Here is a 24,761-nt window from a genome sequence, read left to right on the forward strand (position 1 = left end):
TTACTCTGGGAACCTTATTCATCCAAGCTACTCAACACTGCCCCTGCAGCCATAATAAGTTTTAACTCTTTGACTTACACAGTTGTAGGCCTATAGATTTGTATCATTGATTCATAATGGGCTATATTGGTATTAAGATTTAGATTTTGTTACAAAACTTTTGTCTGATGTGACTTGGAATGAGTGTCATTTTGCTGTATCTGCGGAGTCACAGGTGTTACACTCTTAAGCAAGTAAGAACATTAAAGCTGCAATATGTAACTTTTTGGAGACCTGACCAAATGCACATAAACATGTAAATTATAGATCTGTATTGTCACTAAAAGCAAGTCTAATGTGTTCTAATGTGTAGTATTTCTATGCTTCCTGTTCTTAAGTTTTGTTTTTGCATCTTTTACTTTCAGTTTTATACACCAGCTTCAAACAGCTGAAAATACAATATTTTTGGTTATTGAAAATATATTTCAGAGCGGTTTAGATGGTAAAATGATTCTCTACATTCTCTATGCTTGTTTTGTCACATAAACTGAAATTAGGCAAACTATTAGAATTTTTGCAACCAGGAAATGGCAGAGTGATTTCTGCTTAGTGCACCTTTAACCATAGTCGCCAAATGTGATTATCCCATGCTAAACACATATAGATATTAGTTTCAAGGCAATTAGATTTTATGACAGATCAGCATGTTCATCAAGGCTCTGCACTATTTTTTACCTTTATTTTACTAGGCAAGTCAGTTAAGAACAAATTCTTATTTTCAATGACGGCCTAGGAACAGTGGGTTAACTGCCTTGTTCAGGGGCAGAACGACAGATTTGCACCTTGTCAGCTCAGGGATTCGATCTTGCAACCTTTCGGTTACTAGTCCAACACTAGTCCACTAGGCTATGCTGCCGCCCCCCTCAAACCCATACATGTTTGAGGATTGCACACACCACAAAAGATCTGTTTGCATGACCTCCTTGGCTCCTCCAATTCATCATGAGTGCGGCCCAATGTGCCTACCCAGCTGACACTGTTTGTTCAGGTTTAGAGCCCTGGCTATTTGTTTTCCCCTTCAATGGAGTGCACGACCACTTGGTTGCAGCAGTGAGTAAGTGCTTCTCCATGGGGTCACCAACCTGGGGGCCACCCAGCAGATAGTGCATCACCTGGAAATATGAGATCTGATGATGAGGTCTGGCTGTGGAACATCACTGCCTTCAGAGGTAATATACCATTTAATGTGACACTTTGATTGAGCCACAGATCTCCAGATGTTGCTCTCTGTGTGTGGCACTTCCTTCACACACCTCTGTATTGTCAAATTTTCCCCTTAAGGACATCATAAAAGTATAATATCAAGAGTGAGTAGGTAAGAGGAGTAACTTTTTCCAACAAGGAAATCAGTGAAAACCACGTGGCTTGACACAACTAGTAATTATCTGAAGCTCACAAGCTATGATTCAATGGTCTCATAAATAATGTATGACATTGGGTTACAGAGCTTATAAGATCAAATAAAAACAATGCCTCTGTTGTTTTAAATTGTTTTAAATCATAAGATGTTTATAGCCACAACTTTTATACAACTCCATATCTCAATTCAGAAAAGAAGAGGGACTATTTTGATTAGGTGAATTAGAATCCATAATCATATTCACACAATCACTTTCACACAAACTATTATAACAACTGCAGTAGGCCTATCTCCTTGTGCAGTAGAGGCAACACTGCTTCATAATAACAAAATATGATATCATAAATATTCAGTTGCCCATATCCTGTGGCCCAAATCTATTGTGCAAACTTGGATTTTCTTGTTGAATCACAACCAAATCCATACATGCCCCTTGTGCTACATTTCGAGGGTGGTGTGCCTTTAAGAGTTTTACAACGCTCGTTGAATTTACAGCACCGTCGCTGAAAGTTTCGAGGCCATGCAAGTAGCCTACTCTGCAGTAGTTTGGATGACCGAAGGAAGTGACGGGACTGGATGAGAAAAAGAGAAGAAAAAAAAATACGAGGATAAAAACAGAATGCAGAATACGAAGTAACGTGCTGTGTTACGATCAAGAGAGAGTGTGTGTGGTGGTACTACATCGCGTATGATTCTGATATGCATGGAAGTCGCGCTGGGTAAAAGTTTTGTAATGGTTACAAAGTAGCTGTGAAATGAAAAACCGAGATTGAGTGTTTTAATCGAGGTGGGTTTACCTATGCGTTGGAGTCGCGTTAATGTTCGTACAAAATACATCACTCACGTCATGAATTCTAGTTTAAAGGTATGGAAGACGGAACAATTGCTTGGATTTCATTATTATTTTGTACAAAGAATAAATAGCAAAAGGGCCATCAAACGGAAATGCAACTAAATAATTAGCTAGTGATATTGAATAGAGACCGTTGGATTTCACCTGGACTTTAGAATTTTTCCTCTGCCAAATTCAGTTCTGCGTCTTCTGGAATGTTTGGGAGTTGTGTTCTACCGGTTTCAGCTCGGATACATGCATTTCTCTGGGCACTAATATTTTTAACAACGTTTGGACTTTGTTCAGAGTTGAAGGTTCGAGTTCGTTTAGCTGATGGACAAATCACAGAGGAAGTTCTAGAAGCAGACAGTGAAAAGGACTCCATCACACTTGAGTTCAAACAGGGAGATGGAACTCTCATAACATTTGTCGCTGACTTCAAACAGGTGAGTGGATTCAAATGTGTTTTTCCCCTATGCCTTTACTGTTTTGTGTAGGGTTGGGTTATTACCCAATGGCCACGTATGTTGCCAGACTGATCAGGGGCAATACAGATCAGGGGCAATGCAGAATGCAGCCTTATTTCTCCATGCAACCAATTTAGAAAACAGTATACCATAGCATAGACTAACAGTGTTAGTCTAGCCTGTGTCATTTCAGTACTGATGAGTTGACTCCCTGGCCATGGGCCCTTCTCTCCTTATGCTGGTAAATTCCTCCGCATGCATGAGTGGATAATGTTAGGTGGCAGAAAAACTGATTATTGAATTAGGCGCTCACCTGCAATGATTGGTTTAGGAATGCTATTCATACTCTTCTGCAATACAACTCATGCCTTTACTCTGAGCCTGCTCCGTCCCATCAACATAAATGGGCCTAGTCAGAGAGCAAGGGCATCCATCTACTCCAGTTGGTCACAACATTTGTTGTACCAGGTAATGGAAAGCTATGGTCCTTCTTTCTTGCAGGACCAGTTAAATTAAATGAAGTGCCAACATTAAACAAAATAACTGACTATGCCTAACCAGTGTTGGCTAACTATAAGGGACCAGTGCTGGTACATGGACCAGAGGTTGAGAACCACTGGTTCAGTGTGTATAGTGAACCAGCAAGCAAACAACATGCAGCCTGTTCCCCGAGTGCCTCTGGTCCTGTGCACTATACTCTCAGACACAGACCAAAGGCATGCGTCTGTGATTGTTGCAGTCCCACAGAAACTGACAGCCTGGCAAGAAGTGAAGGGGGAGATTTTCTAGGATTAAGTGGGCATGTCTGACCTTTTTGATCGGGGTATGGGTCACAAACCAAATAGCTCATTTTGATGAAAAGAGGCCGGCACGTCGCCAAATTGGTGATGACACATCTCTGAGCACATCACACCATTGTGGTGAAGCCTGGTTCACAGCACACCCAGTTTAGCTAAATTAGCTACAGGCACAGGGCTCTTTTTCCTCTGTTTAATCAGTTCCACTCGGAGGCCTACCTCTCCATTCCGTTTACATGTGGTTCTCATCTAACACTATCTCAAAGATTTATGGAAAGTTGGATCAACTGACTTCAAGCTGCCATGCAGAATTTACTGCTCAGAGCCGCTTGAGGAAAGGAAAACGCTTAAACAGGGGATATCAAACAATGGGTAGCATTAAACGGACAGAGTAGATATATGAATGGCTCTGTTGCTGTTTAGAATGTGTTCACGGGATCAGCCAGCCAGCTAGGTGTGCAGCTGCTGTTATTATCAGTCATAGCCTTGTGCCAAAATCCACATGAGTTGGCATGGGTTGTGGGAACAGGAGTACTGTAATCTATGGGATCAGTACAACTATGAGAATCGGAATGAGTCATTCCATGATAAGAAGAGGGGGGATGAACTGAACATTTACACTAACATGTACCTGTGGTGAAATGATATGGCTACCTAACAAACCACACCTCATTCTGCGGGCATGGATTATTCTTATTCTCCATTTACATAAAAACAGCGGGAATGTATATACTGGGGATGAATTCATCCCATGATTTACCCATGATCAAATTGAATACAACCGGTGTAGACCTTACTGTGAAATGCTTACTTACAAGCCCTTAACCAACAATGCCGTTTTAAGCAAATAGTTAAAATATTTACTAAATAAATTAAAATAAAAACCACAATGAAAAAATAACACAAAATAACAATAATGCAGCTATATACAGGGTGTACCACTACCGAGTCAATGTGTGGGGGTACAGGTTAGTTGAGGTAATTTGTAGGGGTAAAGTGACTATGCATAGATAAACACAGAGTAGCAGCAGTGTAAAAACAAAGGGGGAGGGTGTCAATGCAAATAGTCCGGGTGGCCATTTGATTTAATTGTTCAGCAGTCTTATGGCTTGGGGGTGGAAGCTGTTAAGGAGCCTTTTGAACCTAGACTTGGCACTCCGGTACCGCTTGCCGTGCAGTACCAGAGAGAACAATCTATGACTTGGGTGACTGGAGTCTGTGACCAATTTTTTTTGGTCCTTCTGACACTGCCTAGTGTATATAGGTCCAGGATGGCAGGAAGCTTGGCCCCAGTGATGTACTGGGCCATACGCACTACCCTCTGTAGCGCCTTATGGTCAGAGGCCGAGCAGTTGCCATACCCGGTGGTGATGCAACTGGTCAGGATGCTCTCGATGGTGCAGCTGTAGAACTTTGAGGATCTGGGGACCCATGCCAAATATTCTCAGTCCCCTGAGGGGGAATGGCATTGTCGTACCCTCTTCACAATTATCTTGGTGTGTTTGGACCATGATAGTTTGTTGGTGATGTGGACACCAAGGAACTTGAAACTCTCGACCCGCTCCACTACAGCCTCGTCAATGTGAATGAGGGCGTGTTCGGTCCTCTTTTTCCTGTAGGTCATGATCATCTCCTTTGTCTTGCTCACATTGAGGGAGAGGTTGTTGTCCTGGCACCGCACTGCCAGGTCTGACTTCCCTATAGGCTGTCTCGTTGTTGTTGATCAGGCCTACCACCGTTGTCATCAGTTAACTTAATGATGGTTTTGGAGTCGTGCTTAGCCACGCAGTCATGGGTGAACAGGGGACTAAGCACACATTCCTGGGGGGCCCCTGTGTTGAGGATCAGAGTGGCAGATGTGTTGTTGCCTACCCTTACCATCTGGGGGTGGCCTGTCAGGAAGTCCAGGATCCAGTTGCAGAGGGTGATTAGTCACAGGGTCCTTAGTTTAGTGATGAGCTTTGTGGGCACTATGGTGTTGAATGCTGCGCTGTAATCAATGAACAGCATTCTCACATAGGTGTCCCTTTTGTCCAGGTGTGAAAGGGCAGTTTTTGTGTGGAGTGGGATTGAGATGATGTAACCTGCTAATCTGTTGGGGCGGTATGTGAATTGGAGTGGGTCTAGGGTTTCCTGGATGATGGTGTTGTGAGCCACGACCAGACTTTCAAAGCACTTCATGGCTACTGACGTGAGTGCTACGGGTCGGTAGTCATTTAGGCAGATTACCTTCACTTTTCTGGGCACAGGGACTATAGTGGTCTGCTTGAAACATGTAGATATTACAGACTCGGGCAGGGAGAGATTGAAAATGTCAGTGAAGACACTTGCCAGTTGGTAAGCATGCTCTGAGTACACGTCCTGGTAATCTGTCTGGCCCACGGCCTTGTGAATGTTGACCTGTTTTAAAGGTCAGCGATGGAGACCGTGATCACACAGTTGTCTGGAACAGCTGGTGTTCTCATGCATGCTTCAGTGTTACTTGCCTCGACGCGAGTATAAAAGGCATTTAGCCTGTCTGGAATGCTAGCGTCACTGGGCAGCTCACGACTTGGTCTCCCTTTTGTAGTCTGTAATAGTTTGCAAACCCTGCTACATCCAACAAGCATCAGAGCCGGTGTAGTAGGATTCAATCTTAGTCCTGTATTGACGCTTTGTCATTTTGGTGGTTTGTCTGAGGGCATAGTAAGATTTCTTATAAGCTTCCAGAATAGTGCCTTGCTCCTTGAAAGCGGCAGCTCTAGCCTTTAACTCAGTGTGGCTGTTGCCTGTAATCCATGGCTTCTGGTTGGGATATGTACGTACGGTCACTGTGGGGATGTCATCGTCGATGCCCTTATTGATGAAGCCGGTGACTGAGGTGGTATACTCCTCAATGCAATTGGATGAATCCCAGAACATATTCCAGTCCGTGCTAGCAAAACAGTCCTGTAGCGTCCATGTCATCTGGCCACTGAGTGAGTCACTGGTACTTCCTGCTTTAGTTTTTGCTTGTAAGCAGGAATCAGGAGGATAGAATTATGGTCAGATTTGCACGTTGGCCAATATAACGGATGGTAGAGGCCGGTAACCCACTTGCCAACTAATTATCTACGCTCCCTGTATTTTCTTCATGCGAATGACAGGGATTTGGGCCTTGTCCGGGAGCAACATTATATCCTTCATGTCAGACTCGAGGTGAGTAATCTCTGTTTTGATATCCAGAAGCTCTTTTTGATCATAAGAGACAGTTGCAGCAACATTATGTACAAAATAAGTTACGAACAATATGAAAAACACACAAATAGCACAATTGGTTAGGAGCTTGTAAAACAGCAGCCACCCCCTCCGGAGCCATTCTTCAAGCAAGCACTTGACCCCGAAATGTATCCGCTGATTCACAAAAAAGGTGGATGAAATTGCCAAAGTTTGTAGAATAATCTCAAAAGACCACTGTTTTACATTGAACTCCACTGTTCAGGCACAAGATGATCAGATAAGCAGATAAGATAACAACAGAACTAGAGCCATCATAACAGTGCTTTAATGAGAGCTTTGACCAAACTGATAAGCTAATGATTACATTAAAACAACTAGGGCATCATTCTAGTCTCTAGACTAAGACTACCTAATGTGGAAACAAGTGTAACGTTACCTTGAATGAAAAGGGAAACCTCCCTAGAGTTTCACTTCAGGGAACAACCTCACTCTCCCACCCCATGGCGCTGGTGGAATATAATAGAGTATCAGTCCTTCCTTTGGAAGACGATCAACTGGGAATGTCTCAAATTATTTAGGAAAAATGTCCGGGATCGGTCACGATGATGCAGGCCGGGCTTGCACACTGTCATCAGTGAGAGAATGTTTATATGGTCTGTCCCAACAGCTTGAATGTGAACCCCCAAACTAGCTTGCCTGTGTCTCAAATGGCAACTTATATCTCATACACTGAGTATGAGGATCATTAGGATAGGTCCTTCCTATAATTGAGTTGCACGCCCTCCCTCAGAACCAATTTAATTCATCGGGGCATGAACTCTACAAGGTGTCAAAAGCGTTTCACAGGGATGCTAGCCCATTTTGACTCCAATGCTTCCCACAGTTGTGTCAAGTTGGCTGGATGTCCTTTGAGTGGTGGACCATTCTTGACACAAAGAAACCGTTGAGCGTGGAAAAACCCAGCAGTCTTGCAGTTCTTAACACAAACGGTACGCATGGCACCTACTACCGTACCCCGTTCAAATGCACTTAAATCTTTTGTCTTGCCCATTCACCCTCTGAATGACACATACACAATCCATGTCGCAAGACCTGTCACCTCCCCTTCATCTACACTGATTTAAAGTGGATTTAACAAGTGATATCAATAAGGGATCATAGCTTCACCTGGTCAGTCTTGTCAAGGAAAGAACGGGTGTTCTTAATGTTTTGTATACTTGGAAAGAAACCTAGAGACAACAAAAATACACACTATAATACAGTCATATTCTTACAGTATGGTTAAATAATTGATATTTAGAAATATGAGCAGTGCTGTGATACAATATGTTTTCTAAAGCTAAACTTTGCTTTTTGCCTGAGTAACCTCTGGTGGCAGAGCATTCCATGATAACATGGCTCTACAGTGTATTCAGACCCCTTGACCTTTTCCAAATTTTGTTACGTTACAGCCTTAAACTAAAATTGATTCAATTGTTTTCCCTCAATCTACACACAATACCCCATAATGAGAAAGCAAAAACAGGTTATTATACATATTTGCAAATATGTAAATGTACAATTTCAGTTTTTTATTTAACACAAGTATTCAGACTCTTTACTCAGTACTTTGTTGAAGCAGTGATTACAGCCTTGAGTCTTGGGTATGATGCTACCAGCTTGGCATACCTGTATTTGGAGTTTCTCCCATTCGTCTCTGCAGATCCTCTCAAGCTCTGTCAGGTTGGATGGGGAGCATTGCTGCACAGCTATTTTCAGGTCTCTCCAGAGTAGAGGTTGGCTGATTAATCGGAATGGCCGATTTAATTAGGGCCGATTTTCAAGTTCTCATAACAATCGGAAATCTGTATTTTTGGACACCGATTTGGCTGTTTTTAAAAATTATTTTTATTTTTATTTAATCTTTATTTAACTAGGCAAGTCAGTTAAGAACACATTCTTATTTTCAATGGTGGGTTAATTGCCTCGTTCAGGGGCAGAATGACAGATTTTTACCATGTCAGCTCGGGGGATTCAATCTTGCAACCTTACAGTTAACTCTCATTGCACTCCACGAGGAGACTGCCTGTTACGCGAATGCAGTAGAAGCCAAGGTAAGTTGCTAGCTAGCGTTAAACTTATCTTATAAAAAAACAATCGATCATAATCACTAGTTAACTACACATGGTTGATGATATTAATAGTTTATCTAGCGTGTCCTGCGTTGCATATAATCAATGCGGTGTGTATCGTTGCTCCAATGTGTACCTAACCATAAACATCAATGCCTTTCTTAAAATCAATACACAGAAGTCTATAATTTTTAAACCTGCATATTTAGCTAAAAGAAATCCAGGTTAGCAGGCAGAATTAACCAGGTGAAATTGTGTCACTTCTCTTGCGTTCATTGCACGCAGTCTCAGTGTTTTATGCAACAGTTTGGGCCACCTAATTTGCCAGAATTTTATGTAATTATGACATAACATTGAAGGTTGTGCAATGTAACAGGAATATTTAGACTTATGGATGCCACCCATTAGATAAAATACGTAACGGTTCCGTATTTCACTGAAATAATAAACGTCTTGTTTTCGAGATGATAGTTTCCGGATTCTACCATATTAATGACCTAAGGCTCGTATTTATGTGTGTTATTATGTTATAACTAAGTCTATGATTTGATAGAGTAGTCTGACTGAGCGATGGTAGACAGCAGCAAGCTCGTAAGCATTCATTCAAACAGCACTTTCTGCATTTGCCAGCAGCTGTTGATGACTTCAAGCCTATCAACTCCCGAGATTAGGCTGGTGTAACTGATTTGAAATGGCTAGCTAGTTAGCGGGGTGCGTGCTAATAGCGTTTCAAACGTCACTCCCTCTGAGACTTGGAGTGGTTGTTCCCCTTGCTCTGCAAGGCTTTTGTGGAGCGGTGGGTAACGCTGCTTCGAGGGTGGCTGTTGTCGTTGTGTTCCTGGTTCGAGCCGGTAGGAGCGAGGAGAGGGACGGAAGCTATACTGTTACACTGGCAATACTAAAGTGCCTATAAGAACATCCAATAGTCAATGGTTAATGAAATACAAATGGAACAGAGAAATAGTCCTATAATTCCTATAATGACTACAACCTAAAACTTCTTACCTGGGAATATTGAAGACTCATGTTAAAAGGAACCACCAGCTTTCATATGTTTTCATGTTCTGAGCAAGGAACTTAAACGTTAGCCAACACTTTGTTTTTGCATTATTTAAACCTTTATTATTACATTATTTATTTGAAGCTAAATAGATTTTTATTGATGTATTGTATTAAGTTAAAGTGTTCATTCAGTATTGTTGTAATTGTCATTATTACATATATTTAAATCGGCCGATTTAATCGGCATCAGCTTTTTTTGGTCCTCCAATAATCGGTATTGGCGTTAAATTCATAATCCTCTACTCCAGTGATGTTTGATTGGGTTCAAGTCCAGGCTCAGGCTGGGCCACTCAAGGACATTCGGAGACGTGTCCCGATGCCACTCCTGCATAGTCTTGTCTGTGTGCTTAGGGTTGTTGTACTGTTGGGTCCTGAGCGCTTTGTAGCAGGTTTTCATCAAGGATCTCTCTGTACTTTTCTCCGTTCATCTTTGCCTCGATCCCGACTACAGTCCCAGTCGCTAAAAAAACATCCCCACAGCATGATGCTGCCACCACTGTTTTACCGTAGGGATGGTGCCAGGTTTCTTCCAGACCTAAAGCTTGGCATTCTGGCCAAAAAGTTTAATCTTGGCTTTATCAGACCAGAGAATCTTGTTTCTCATGGTCTGAGTCTTTAGGTGCCTTTTGGCAAACTCCAAGAGGGCTGTCGTGCCTTTTACTGAGGAGTGGCTCCATTCTGGCCACTCTACAATAAAGGCCTTATGGTTGTCCTTCTGGAAGGGTCTCCCATCTCCACAGAAGAACTCTAGAGCTCTGTCTGAGTGACCATCAGGTTCGTGGTCACCTCCCTGACCAAGGTCTTTCTCCCCTAATTGCGCAATTTGGCTGAGCGGTCAGCTCTAGGAAGAGTCTTGGTGGTTCCAAACTTCTTCCATTTTCAAGAATGATGGAGGCCACTGTGTTCTTGAGGACCTTCAATGCTGCAGAATTTTTTTGGTACCCTTCCCCAGATCTGTGTCTCGACACAATCCTGTTTTTGAGCTCTATGGACAATTCCTTCAACCTTATGGCTTGTTTTTTTTCTCTGACATGCACTGTCAACTGTGGGACTTTATATAGAAAGTTGTGTGGCTTTTCCAAATCATAGCCAATCAATTGAATTTACCACAGATGGACTCCAATCAAGTTCTAGGAACATCTTACGGATGGATGATCAATGTAAACGATGCACCTGAGCTCAATTTCGAGCCTCATAGCAAAGGGTCTGGATACTTATGTAAATGAGGTATTTCTGTTTTTATTTTTTCAATTTGATATACATTTACAACATTCTAAGCCTTTTCACTTGTTATTATGGGGTATGTGTAAATTGCAGAGTGTGTTTATTTAATCAATTTTGTGAATAAGTCTAACGTAACAAAATGTGGAAAAAGTCAAGGGATCTGAATACTTTCCAAAGGCACTGTATGCATAACTGAGCGACACATTAAATCTGTTTTTGGTCTGGGTACTGTGAAGAAAGCCATTGTGGCGTGTCTGGTGGGGTATGTATGTCTGAAGTGTATGCAAATAGATTACACAAGTGGATAGGCATTTTTAACACTCAAATGTTTCTTTTAAAAATGTATCCTCAACCCTCAATGACTATCATGCGTGTTGATGTTTAGGTCTAAGAGCATGCTTTGAACCCAATACAATGCTTTTGGTTTTAGATGTATTTAAGACCAGTTTGTTAATTACCCCTTCTGACTCCTTGCTAAGCGTCTCAGCAATCTTACTAGCTGTAGGTGCTGATGGGTAGAGTGTAATCATCAGCATACACAGTCGTTTTAGCTTCTTGTAAGACAAATGGCATGTCATTTGTAAAAATAGAGAAGCATAACGGCCCAAGGCAACTACAAAGGTTGGCTAGATATGCAAGAGTGGGTGTATGTGTGAGAGCATGAGTAAGTGAGAGAGGATGTGGGAGGGAGAGTGTAAAGTTATCTGAACAGTAGAGATGGTTACACTGGCTGTGTCCAAATACCCATGCTACATACTGTACTTAGAAGCACTATGCAGAAATTACTCCGCCATTTCCCGGTTGCTAAAATTCTAATAGTTCACTTAATTTCAGTTTGTTTTGTAACAATCAAGTATAGTGTAGAGAATCGTTGTACCACCGCTATGAAATATCAATAACCAAAAATATTGTAAGACAAAAAATAAACTTAAGAACGGGACCGATCTACCACTTCTTAGACTTGCTGTCAATGAGTGACATATCTATTACACACATTTCTATGTGAATTTGGTTGGGTCGTCCCAAAAAGTTACATACTGCGTACTATTTAGCATGTACCATTTAGTAAAAAGTATTCCACGACCGCAATGCAGTTTCAGCTTCTGATTGGTTGAGTATGTGGGGTGGGACTGAGTGCAGGTGGATTTTTCCCAATTCAACAGACATGCATCACAATAACCAGTCTTCTAATAGCTAATTTCCAATTTGATTAATTTCTCAACTCTGAAAAGAATAGGAATGGAGTTATAGGCCTATTGGGGTGGGTTATAGGCAGACTGTCACATTTGACCTATACCGTATTAGACCAAATAGCCCATATATCTTATTTAAGGACTTAAGAAAGAAACCGATTTAATTTGGTTCCATTTCAATATATTTATTAGTGAAACCAAAGTGCTGGAACATAAAATGCCAGTCAAAGTTTGGACACACCTAATCATTCCAGGGTTTTTATTTTTTACTGTTTTCTACATTGTAGAATAATGAACTATGAAATAACACATATGGAATCGTGTAGTAACCAACGTAGCATTTTTCTCAACCAGCTTCAAGGAATGCATTTCATTTGTGGAATTTCTTTCCTCCTTAATGCATTTGTGCCAATTGGTTGTGTTGTGACAAGGTATGGGGTGGTATACAGAATTATTATTATGGCAAGAACAGCTCAAATAAGCAAAGAGAAATGACAGTCCCATCATTACTTTAAGACATGAAGGTCAGTCAATTTCAGAACATTAGCATTTGAAGGTTTCTTCAAGTGGAGTGGCAAAAACTGATGAAACTGGCTCTCATGAGGACCGCCACTGTAAGGGAAGACCCAGAGTTACTTCTGCTGCAGAGGATAAGTTCATCAGAGTTAACTGCACCTCCGATTCAAGTAATGGACACATCTCACCATCAATTGTTCAGAGGAGACTACGTGAATTAGGCCTTCATGGTCGAATTGCTGCAAAGAAACCACTACTAAAGGACACTAATAATAAGATACTTGCTTGGGCCAAGAAAATATGAGCAATGAGCATTAGACTGGTAATGGACACATCTCACCATCAACTGTTCAGAGGAGACTACGTGAATCAGACCTTCAATGTCAAATTGCTGCAAAGAAACCACTACTAAAGGACACTAATAATAAGATACTTGCTTGGGCCAAGAAAATATGAGCAATGAGCATTAGACTGGTGGAAATCTGTTATTTTTGGTCTGAGTCCAAATGTGAGAGTAGGTGAACAGATGATCTACACATGTGTGGCTCCCACTGTGAAGCATGGAGGAGTTGGTGTGGGGGTGCTTTGCTGGTGACACTGTTAGTGATTTATTTAGAATTCAAGGCACACCAGCATTGCTACCACAGCATTCTGCAGTGATACGCCATTCCATCTGGTTTGCGCTTAGTGGGACTATCATTTTGTTTTTCAACAGGACAATGACCAAACACATCTCCAGGCAGTGTAAAGGCTATTTGGCCAAGAAGCAGAGCGATGGGAGTGCTGCATTAGATGACCTGGCCTCAACCCAATTGAGATTGTTTGGGATGATTCGGACCAGAAAGTGAAGGAAAAGCAGAACACAAGTGCTCAGAAAATGTGGGAACTCCTTCAAGACTGTTGGAAAAGCATTCCAGGTGAAGCAGGTTGAGAGAGAGCCAAGAGTTTGCAAAGCTGTCATCAAAGCAAAGGGTGGTTATTTTGAAGAATCTAAAATATATTTTGATTTAATACTTTTTTGGGTTACTACACAATTCCATTTTTGTTAATTTGATGTCTTCACTATCATTCTACAATGTGGAAAATAGTGAAAAATCCTTTAATGAGTAGGTGTGTCCAAACTTGACTGGTACTGTATGTAAATTAGATAAATTGGCCTAGTACACACACCAAAACTTCTCAAATCAAACGGCTATTGCACAGAAAAATTTGGGTGCATCTCAAACCTCTGGACTTAATATAATAACACAGAAAAATACGAGCCTTGGGTCATTAATGTGGTCAAATCTGGAACTATAATTTTGAAAACAAAACGTTTATTCTTTCAGTGAAATACGGAACCGTTCCGTATTTTATTTAACGGGTGGCATCATAAGTCTAAATATTGCTGTTACATTGCACAACCTTCAATGTTATGTCATAATTACGTAAAATTCTGGCAAATTAGTTTGTAACCAGCCAGGCGGCCCAAACTGTTGCATATACTCTGACTCTGCGTGCAATGAACGCAAGAGAAGTGACACAATTTCCCAAGTTTTAATATACTTCTGTGGATTGATTTTAAGAAAGGCATTGATGTTCATGGTTCGGTACATTCGTGCCACAATTGTGCTTTTTTTTCGCAAATACGCCCTTGTTAAATCATCCCCCGTTTGGCAAAGTTGGCTGTCTTTGTTAGGAAGAAATAGTCTTCACACAGTTCGCAACGAGCCAGGCGGCCCAAACTGCTGCATATACCCTGACTCTGTTGCACAGAACGCAAGAGAAGTGACACAATTTCCCTAGTTAAAAGAAATTCATGGTAGCAGGCAATATTATCTAAGTATGCAGGTTTAAAAATATATACTTGTGTATTGATTTTAAGAAAGGCGTTGATGTTTATGGTTAGGTACACATTGGTGCAACGACAGTGCTTTTTTCGGGAATGCGCTTGTTAAATCACCCGTTTGAAGAAGTAGGCTGTGATTCAATGAGAAATTAACAGGCACCGCATCGATTATATGCAACGCAGGACAAGCTAGATAAACTAGTAATATCAACCATGTGTAGTTAACTAGTGATTATGTTAAGATTATGTTAAGATTGATTGTTTTTTATAAGATACATTTAATGCTAGCTAGCACCTTACCTTGGCTCCTTGCTGCACTCGCATAACAGGCAGTCTCCTCGTGGAGTGCAATGTAATCGGCTATGATCGATGTCCAAAAATTGTAATTACCGATTTGTTATGAAAACTTGAAATCGTCTCTAATTAATCGGTCAACCTCTAATTGAGCACATCCTGTCGGGCTGTATCACCGCCTGGTACAGCAACTGCACCACCTGCACCGCGGGGCTCTCCAGAGGGTGGTGCGGTCTACCCAACGCATCACCGGGTGCAAGCTACCTGCCCTCCAGGACACCTACAGCACCCGATGTCACAGGAAGGCCAAAAAGATAAGAGACAACAACCACCCAAGCCACTGCCTGCTGACCCCGCCGTCATCCAGATGGTGAGGTCAGTACAGGTGCATCAAAGCTGGGACCGGGAGACTGAAAAACAGCTTCTAGGCCATCAGACTGTTAAATAGCCATCACTAGCACATTAGAGGCTGCTGCCCTATATAATAGTTGAAGTCAGTTTATATACTGTGCACCATAGCCAAATACATTTAAACTAAGTTTTTCACAATTCCTGACATTTCATCCTCGTAAAAATACCCTGTCTAAGGTCAGTTAGGATCAGCACTTTATTATTCTGACATTTCACATTCTTAAAATAGAGTTATTTCTTTCATCACATTCCCAGTGGGTCAGAAGTTTACTCAATTAGTATTTGGTAGCATTTCCTTTAAATTGTTTAACTTGGGTCAAACGTTTTGGGTAGCCTTCCACAAGCTTCCCACAATAAGATGGGTGAATTTTGGCCCATTACTCTTGACAGAGCTGGTGTAACTGAGTCAGGTTCGTAGGCCTCCTTGCTCGTACACGCTTTTTCAGTTCTGCCCACAAATCTTCTATAGGCTTTGTGATGGCCACTCCAATATCTTGACTTTGTTGCCCTTAAGCCATTTTGCCACGACTTTGGAAGTTTGCTTGGGATCATTGTCCATTTTTTATTTAAAAAAAAAAAAAATGTTTACCTTTATTTAACCAGGCAAGTCAGTTAAGAACAAATTCTTATTTTCAATGACGGCCTAGGAACAGTGGGTTAACTGCCTGTTCAGGGGCAGAACGGCAGATTTGTACCTTGTCAGCTTGGGGGTTTGAACTCACAACCTTCCGGTTACTAGTCCAACACTCTAACCACTAGGCTACCCTGCCGCCCCGTCCATTTGGAAGACCCATTTGCGACCAAGCTTTAACTTGGTCGCAACTGATGTTGCTTCAATATATCCACATAGTTTTCCACCCTCATGATGCCATCTATTTTGCGAAGTGCACCAGTCCCTCCTGCAGCAAAGCACCCCCACAACATGATGCTGCCACCCCCGTGCTTCATGGTTGGGATGGTGTTCTTCGGCTTGCAAGCATCCCCCTTTTCCCTCCAAACATAACGGTAGTCATTATGGCTAAACAGTTCTATTTTTGTTTCATCAGACCGGAGGACATTTCTCCAAAAAGTACAATCATTGTCCCTATGTGCAGTTGCAAACCGTAGTCTTGCTTATTTTATGGCGGTTTTGGAGCATTGGCTCCTTTCTTGCTGAGCGGCCTTTGAGGTTATGTCGATATAGGACTCGTTTTACTGTGGATATAGATACTTTTGTACCTGTTTCCTCCATCTTCACAAGGTCCTTTGCTGATATTCTGGGAATTATTTGCACTTTTCGCACCAAAGTACGTTCATCTCTAGGAGACAGAACGCGTCTCCTTCCTGAGCGGTATGACGGCTGCGTGGTCCCATGGTGTTTATGCTTGCGTACTACTGGTTGTACAGATGAGCGTGGTACCTTCAGGCGTTTGGAAATTGCTCCCAAGGAAGAACCAGATTTCTGGAGGTCTACTATTTTCTTTCTGAGGTCTTGGCTGATTTTCTTTTGATTTTTCCCATTTACTTTAGATTGTGTATTGTTAAATATTACTGCACTGTTGTAGCTAGAAACACAAGCATTTCGCTACCCCTGCAATAACATCTGTTAAACACGTGTATGTGACAAATTTAAATTTGATTTGAAATTCAGAACCTCTGGACATCAACATAATAAACTAAAGCACTGATCATTGGGAATGAGATCAGAATGATTGCCAAGGCTTGATCCATAAATGAAACCATGAAATGGGTAGCATAGCCTACAACTAAAACAATCCACATGTTCAAATCAAAAGACCTGATTTTAACATGACATCAATAACGCAGAAATGATTGAGTTTTTAAATGCTCTGACGAAAACCAGGAGAACAAGCAACACTTTTTTTGTGAGAAAACAGAAATCCACTTTGGGTAAAAATAAAAATGTATATACTTATTTTCAAAGATGTAGCCTACAATGCAATACTCAATCATTTTAAGGAGAGCAAAAACTACTTAGCCTACATTTGAAGACCACTGCAGACGCTTCGGGGATCTTCCCAATTAAGTAGCCTAGTTTTGTTATTAGGCCTTAGTTCTCTTCAAATAGCCAATCACTCACAGGCCACCTCTTCCAATGCATTGTGGAAAAGTGTGCGTCTAATTTTACTAAATCAATAGCCGAAATGAGTATAACATCCTGGCATTTAAACCATACTACATTTTTGAAATGTTGCGTTCTAGTAAACGTTCTATTTTTGCATACTGATAATGAGGTGTGATTGCATTGTTTTCTGCTATTTGTTGGTTTCGGTAGCAAGATATGCCAAGATAAGTGACATCCGGGCATTTATAATGCACTTGATTTTCTAAATGTCACATACTATTAAACTTTAATGGCCTACTATTTAGGACTCACTATGGGTCTTCAGATACGGACAGTGTTTTCATAACATTGTTGGACAAGTTTAAAAGCTCATTGTTTCGTATCCATAGAGGCAATTATTCCCCCCCCCCCCCCCCCCCCCTCACACTAATTTAGAATGCCTGAAGTGTTAACAGTACTTTTAAAGGTTGTGTGTGTGTGCTGTGCACAAGTGTTACACTTCAAGAAAATTGATGGGGGAGTACTTAAACCATACTTAAAGGCCTGCTTAAACATTGGGAGCATTCATGGCTAGCTGTATGTTAGTAACTTGTTTATGGTGAATGCTATTTAACACATTCTGATGTAGATCGATTTTGTTTTTCTGTACCTTACAATTTTTTAAAAATATTATTTATTTAACTAGGCAAGTCGGTTAAGAACAAATTCTTATTTACAATGACGGCCTACCAAAAGGCCTCCTGCGGGGACAGGGGCCTGGGATTAAAAATACAAAATAAATATAGGACAAAACACACATCACAACACTACATAAAGAGAGACTTAAGATAGCTGTCAGTAAGAGTGTCCATGATTGAGTCTTTGAATGAAGAGATTGAGATAAAACTGTCCAGTTTGTGTGTTTGTTGCAGCTCGTTCCAGTCACTAGCTGCAGCGAACTGAAAAGAGGAGTGACCCAGGGTGTGTGCGCTTTGGGGACCTTTAACAGAATGTGACTGGCAGAATGGGTGTTATGTGGAGGATGAAGGCTGCAGTAGGTATCTCAGAGAGTGGGGAGTGAGGCCTAAGAGGGTTTTATAAATAAGCATCAACCAGTGGGTCTTGCAACGGGTATAGAGAGAGGACCAGTTTACAGAGGAGGATAGATAGATAGATAGTCATACATTGCTTAGATACAATCAAACTCAATGCACTGTTTATGAAATGGAAAAAATATTTGATTTAGGGCCAAATTGTGAGTAATCCCGATTAACTAATGCCGTTAACTCTATTTTAATTATGTTTGACAGCCCTAATAATTTAAAATATTTATCTGGCACACTTGGCTCATTCGGTTGTGTTTTCTACATCACTATGAAATATTTCTGGGCATACTACAATTACATTTCATACAGGTATGGTCATGTGAAATTGTCCAATAAGAACCCATTGAGTTGTTTGTAGGGCTGGAACGATATCACAATGTTTTGCATGGCAAAAATGAAGTCTGCTTCACGCTAACTCTTTTAGTCCTTTAAAAACCTGCTGTATGTAAAAGATTGTGTGCTAAAGCTTGGGAAAGAAATAATGGGACTCTGGATGACAACATAATGTTTATGTCCAACATTAGGGCTGTTTTCCGTTAAATCCGCTTCGTGTTTTGTTTACTTGCCACGATACTAATAAGTATCGCAATATTGGTATCGTCTGGCCCTAAGGTGGTCATATTGGAGAGAAAAAACTTCTGTGGGGTTAATGCGTAAATTCTGTGAGGGCCCTGTATCTATACATCTTTTTAAAACCCTGCTATAGCTGTGTGCAATTAGGTGCTTCTATCACCGACGGTACAATGGCTAAGCTTAAAATATTCTAATGTCAATGGCACAATATGGGTGATTTGTAAACGATAGTTGTAGCTGGTGCGAGTTTTTCCTTTTTAAAGCCATTTATACAGGTCATTTTGATATGTACTCTCATTTATACAGGTCAAAGTTCTGTTGACCCTGAACATTACAAAAACGTTTGATGGATAGCTGTGAATCTGCTTCCCAATGCCTTCAGAAAGTATTATTACCCCTTGAATTATTCTATATGTTGTGTTACTGCCTGAATTCAAAATGGATTGGATAAATGTGTTCCCTCACCCATCTACACACAATACCCCACAATGACAAAGTGAAAACATGTTTTTAGCAAATTTATTGAACAGGAAATGCATACATTTCTCACTTATAAGTATTCACACCCCTGAGTCAATACTTTTTAGAAGTACCTTTGGCAGCGATTACAGCTGTAAGTCTTTCTGGGTAAGTCTAAGAGCTTTCCACACCTGAATTGTACAACATGTCCAACATTAGGGCTGTTTTCCATTAAATCCGCTTCGTGTTTTGTTTACTTGCCACGATTCTAGTAAGTATCGCAATATTGGTATCGTCTGGCCCTAAGGTGGTCATATTTACTATTTTGAAAACTCTTCAAGTTCTGTCAAATTGGTGGTTGATCATTGCTAGACAACCGTTTTTAGGTCTTGCCATAGATTTTCAAGTAGATTTAAGTTCAAACTTTGACTCGGACAGTCAGGAACATTCACTGTCTTCTTGGTAAGCATCTCCAGTGTAGATTTGGCCTTTGTTTTAGCTTAATGTCCTGCTGAAAGGTGAATTGGATTTGGCCCAAACATAACATTTTGCATTCAGGACAAAAAGGTAATTGCTTTGCCACATTTTCTGCAGTAGTATTTTAGTGCCTTGTTGCTAACAGGATGCATGTTTTGGACAGGCTTCCTTTTCGCTCTGTCAATTAGGTTATTATTGTGGAGTAACTACAATGTTAATCCGTCCTATCACAGCCATTAAACTCAAACTGTTTTTTAAAGTCACCATTGGCCTCATGGTGAAATCCCTGAGCGGTTTCCTTCCTCTCTGGTAGTGGAGTTAGGAAGGACGCCTTTATCTTCGTAGTGACAGGATAAAAATAGCAGACATTGAATATTCCTTTGAGCATGGTGAAGTTTTTAATTACACTTTGTATGGTTGATACACCATCCAAAGTGTAATTAATAACTTCCCCGTGCTCAAAGGGATATTCCAATGTCTGATATTTTTATTTTTACACATCTACCAATAGGTGCCCTTCTTTGTGAGGCATTGGAAAACCTCTCTGGTCTTTGTGGTTGTATCTGTTTGAAATTCACTTGACTGAGGCACCTTACAGATACTTTTATGTCTGGGGTACAGGGATTAGGTAGTCATTCAAAAATCATGTTAAACATTATTATTGCACACAGAGTCGTCTGTGCAACTTATTAGGCGACTTAAGCACATTTTTACTCCTGGACTTATTTAGGCTTGACATAACAAAAGGGTTGAATACTTACTGTCTCAAAACATTTCAGCTTTTCATTTTTAATTCATAAAAAAAAAAAAAAAAAACATAATTCCACTTTAACCAAAAATCTAAATGTAATCCATTTCAAATTCAGCCTGGAACGCAAGAAAATGTGGATAAGTCAAGGGTGTGAATACTTTCTAAAGTATATAAGTGAGCAATAACTTATTGTATACTGACATTGATTCCCATGAGGTAAAATCCCTAGGGGGGAAAATGAATGGAATAGAGGGTCGAAAGAGTAACACACAGAAAACTACCAATGATGCACTGCCATCACACATTTTCCAACTCTAGGGACATACTGTAGACCTTCAACAAATCACTGCGCTATCTATCGTACCAAGTGAGTCCGACGGACCCACATTTGGGGGTCTGTCTCATAGACTATATGTAGGAATTACGGTACCATGTACACTATATAACCAAAAGTATGTGGACACCTGCTTGTCGAACATGATGTTGGGCGATTAGGCCTGGCTCGCAGTCGACGTTCCAATTCATCCCAATGGTGTTCGAGGGGATTGAGGTCAGGGCTCTGTGCAGGCCAGTCAAGTTCTCCCACACCGATCTCGATACACCATTTCTGTATGGACTTTGCTTTGTGCATGTCATGCTGAAACAGGAAAGGGCTTTCCCCAAAGTTGGAAGCTCAGAATTGTCTAGAATGTCATTGTATTCTGTAGCATTAAGATTTCCCTTCACTCTAACTAAGGGACCTAGCCCGAACCATGAAAAACATCCCCAGACCATTATTCCTCCACCAAACTTAATAGTTGGAACTATAGTAGTTCTCTCCTGGTGTCCGCCAAAACCAGATTTGTCCGTCGGACTGCCAGATGGTGAAGCGTGATTCATCACTCCAGAGTCCAATGGTGGCGAGCTTTAATCCACACCAGCAGACGCTTGTCATTGCGCATGGTGATCTTAGGCTTGTGTGCGGCTGCTCGCCATGGAAAACCATTTCATGGTGCTCCCAACGAACGGTTCTTGTGCTGAAGTTGCTTCCAGAGGCAGTTTGGAACTCTGTAGTGAGTGTTGCAACCAAGGACCAACTATTTTTACGCGCTTCAGTACTCGGCGGTCCCGTTCTGTGAGCTTGTGTAGCCTACCACGTCCACACCACATGTTGCTCTTAGGGCAGCTCTAGCAGGGCTCTTTCAGTGTGTCTGGCATCATTCCGACATTCAGGGCATGTTCTGTTCTTTAAACCAAGGGTTGAAACGTCATATAAACACACTTAAATACATACACTGTGGTAAATATTGACTTAATATCCAGCACTTTCTCAGACATTGGATGTGTAGGTTTTACACATTTTCTTGCTCTGCCCTGATATCACCCCTACGTGTGACCAAAACTATAATTGCAGCTTATTTGTCACACACACACACACACTGGCTGAGATGAGCAACAGATGTTGGGAATCTACCTGACACACTATCACTATCACACACAAATTTACTGGGCCTCACTACCAACAATGCCACGGTTGTGTGAACGAGCACATTAGCCCTCTCTTAAATCTTCCTTTTATCCGTGTGATAAATGTATTGTATTTCACAACTCGCTCAGCCCTCAGGCAGTCTTATATCTAGAATTTTTCTCTTCAAATAAAGGGAAGTTATGTATACGCCCAAACGGTAAGCAACTCGTGGAATGAATTGATTTGTTTCTCCCACACACCAACATGTTTGTAAAGAGCAGCGAGCACAGCGGTTGGCCTTTATGAGCCAACTCCCATTGGGCTCTATCTCTGACCTGTTTGGCAACTGCCTATTCCTTTTTATCCTTTCACAGACATTGCATATTTCCCAGTAACCTTGGGCAAGTAGTTGGAAACTTGAACGAGCACTTGGAGTCCGTTGTGGCCCAATTATACCATCGTGCCATTGTTTCCAACTTTTTATTATTAACATCTGGGTGGCTTTTACATTTTATCTCCAGTTGCTCATGTGGAATTCTGGGGAAATTTCTCTCAGCATTTCCTTGTAAATATGAAGTGGGGTCCGGTTTTGCAATGCAGCTGAAGTTGACTCATTTACTGCCTCGCCTTCGGGATCCTACCCGAGGCCACCCCGTTTGTCACTTGCACAAACTTGTCAGACTTTTTATTTTATTTATGGGCAAGCAGTGTCACAACATTTCTTGGAAAAGGTGGTTTTAGGAATGGATACCATACTGGTTAGAATTCTAAGACCATGGGGGCCATCCAGTGAATGCACTCGCTGCAGTTGTGTAAGGTCCCACTACTGTGAACTCCATCTCCCACCATGTATTGATCCCTGTGTGGGAGATCTGCACCACAGATAGCAAAAGTTGCGCAATACAGGGAAGTGAGCAATACACAGGAACTGCAGGGCATTTCCTCAGAATATCTTTGGAGTTTAGCAGACCATCAGCATGAACACTAAAGACAGAGGTGTGGAGAAGAATGGTGTCTAGTTTGTCTTTCTCTTAAGACAAGCGGCTTAAGAATGGTAGCCTTGTTGTTTTGGTGTGAAATCGTCATTTAGGCAGCATTTTTTTGTTCACTCTAGGCCAATTTTGCTGTTTTAGCGATAGCCTGTTCTCGTATCTGTTTGTGCTGTAGCCAACTCACTCCTGTGGCTGTTGGCTACACAGAACAAACAGAGCTAGCACCAGGTTAGTTTGAAGGGCCTTTTTCCCCATACTCATTGTCCTCTCCTCTGGGCTGCTCTCACTGAGGACTGTCTCCTGGCCTCTCGTCCACTAGCTGATGTCTTTATACTGCTCCGAGTCGCCAGGCAGATTTTTGGCCTTTAAACACTGCTAATATTAAGGTCTCTTGTTGTTCCCACAATCGGAGCCAGGCAGGAGAGGAACAGGGCAGACACAGTAACACCGAATACCTTTTGAACTTTTTACAATCAAATTATGCACAACACTAAACTAAATTAAAGAACATTTTATTAAAGAAAACAGACGATGGATGTGGTTTCTGCTTGGTTTGACCGATCTATACTCCTTTTGTGGATATTTTGGACTGCAGCTCAACGAAAACAAGGCACCTTGTAAAATCTATCAGATATGGCCAATTTTCAGTGTAAATTAAATGTCAAAGGGGCCTGAACTTATTAAGTAATAGATAATGGAAAAATGGCCATTCCTACAAAATGTCGATAAAACCTATTTTGATGGTGTAATTCTTCAACTTTCATTTGTCTTCCTTTCAAGGGATAAGAAGAACTAATCACTCGCTATTATTCATTAACATCCACCAAACAACAGGAAATGAAAGTAACTAAAAAATATGGTTCAAATTAGACGTAAAAGAGGAAGGACACTAGAAAAATATACATTTCTATGACCCCATGGAAATGATCGGATAAGTATTTGCTCAACGCCTGAGCAATTTGGATTCTGAAGAGTCCGATCTTTTGATTCTGACCTTTGATGTCCGCGAGACAAAGGTTGGGTTGGAGCTGTATGGGACTGAAGCTATAGCTGAAGGTCATCACTTATCAAGCTACTGATGTTGATCCGAATTGCATGTCAATAAACCAACATGTTTTTCTGCTAGTTTGGAGAAACTGGCCTTTCCAAATACTTACATTTTTGAAAAATACTGTTGTCAATTGCTAATTAATTTGAATTATCTGATGGCCATGCATGGTTAGATTATGAATATACATACCATCTTTACATTTTGAGTGTGTGTTTTGTCAATGCCTTTAGGCGTGTTCTCATTCTCACCTACATAGCCATTTGAAGTAAAGCGTACCTTTTTTTATTGTCTGTTTAAATACCCACTAGGACGCCTCCCAGCAGCGGTACCCCCTGTTTTCATTGTCCCTTCACTCCAGCCAGCATTTGCTAATTCTCTTGACAAAACAGCCAGGTGTAACCGATCCCCCAAAATCTGACTTCACATTCCTTCTCTTAGTGTTCCGTAATTAGCCTCAACTCCAGCATTTCTCAGCCAAGCTCCTTTTCTTCCTCCTCTTTGTTTGTGTTTGTCTTTCTTCCGTCTTAAT

At 41.2% G+C, this 24,761-nt stretch overlaps 1 protein-coding gene across 1 annotated transcript in view; it reads left to right on the forward strand.

The window, feature by feature from the left end:
* The first annotated feature begins 1,842 nt into the window (after positions 1–1,842).
* The window catches only part of LOC110503536 (out at first protein homolog), a 35,219-nt gene continuing 12,300 nt past the window's right edge, over positions 1,843–24,761 (forward strand). The window contains exon 1 of the mRNA XM_021581907.3: positions 1,843–2,677. Coding sequence (XP_021437582.1) covers positions 2,447–2,677 — 231 coding nt within the window. The 5' untranslated portion in view covers positions 1,843–2,446. The remainder of the gene's footprint in view (positions 2,678–24,761) is intronic.

This window comes from Oncorhynchus mykiss, chromosome 24, assembly GCF_057628025.1.
Source record: "Oncorhynchus mykiss isolate SJ-2025 chromosome 24, ASM5762802v1, whole genome shotgun sequence".
Taxonomy (NCBI): Eukaryota; Metazoa; Chordata; class Actinopteri; order Salmoniformes; family Salmonidae; genus Oncorhynchus; species Oncorhynchus mykiss.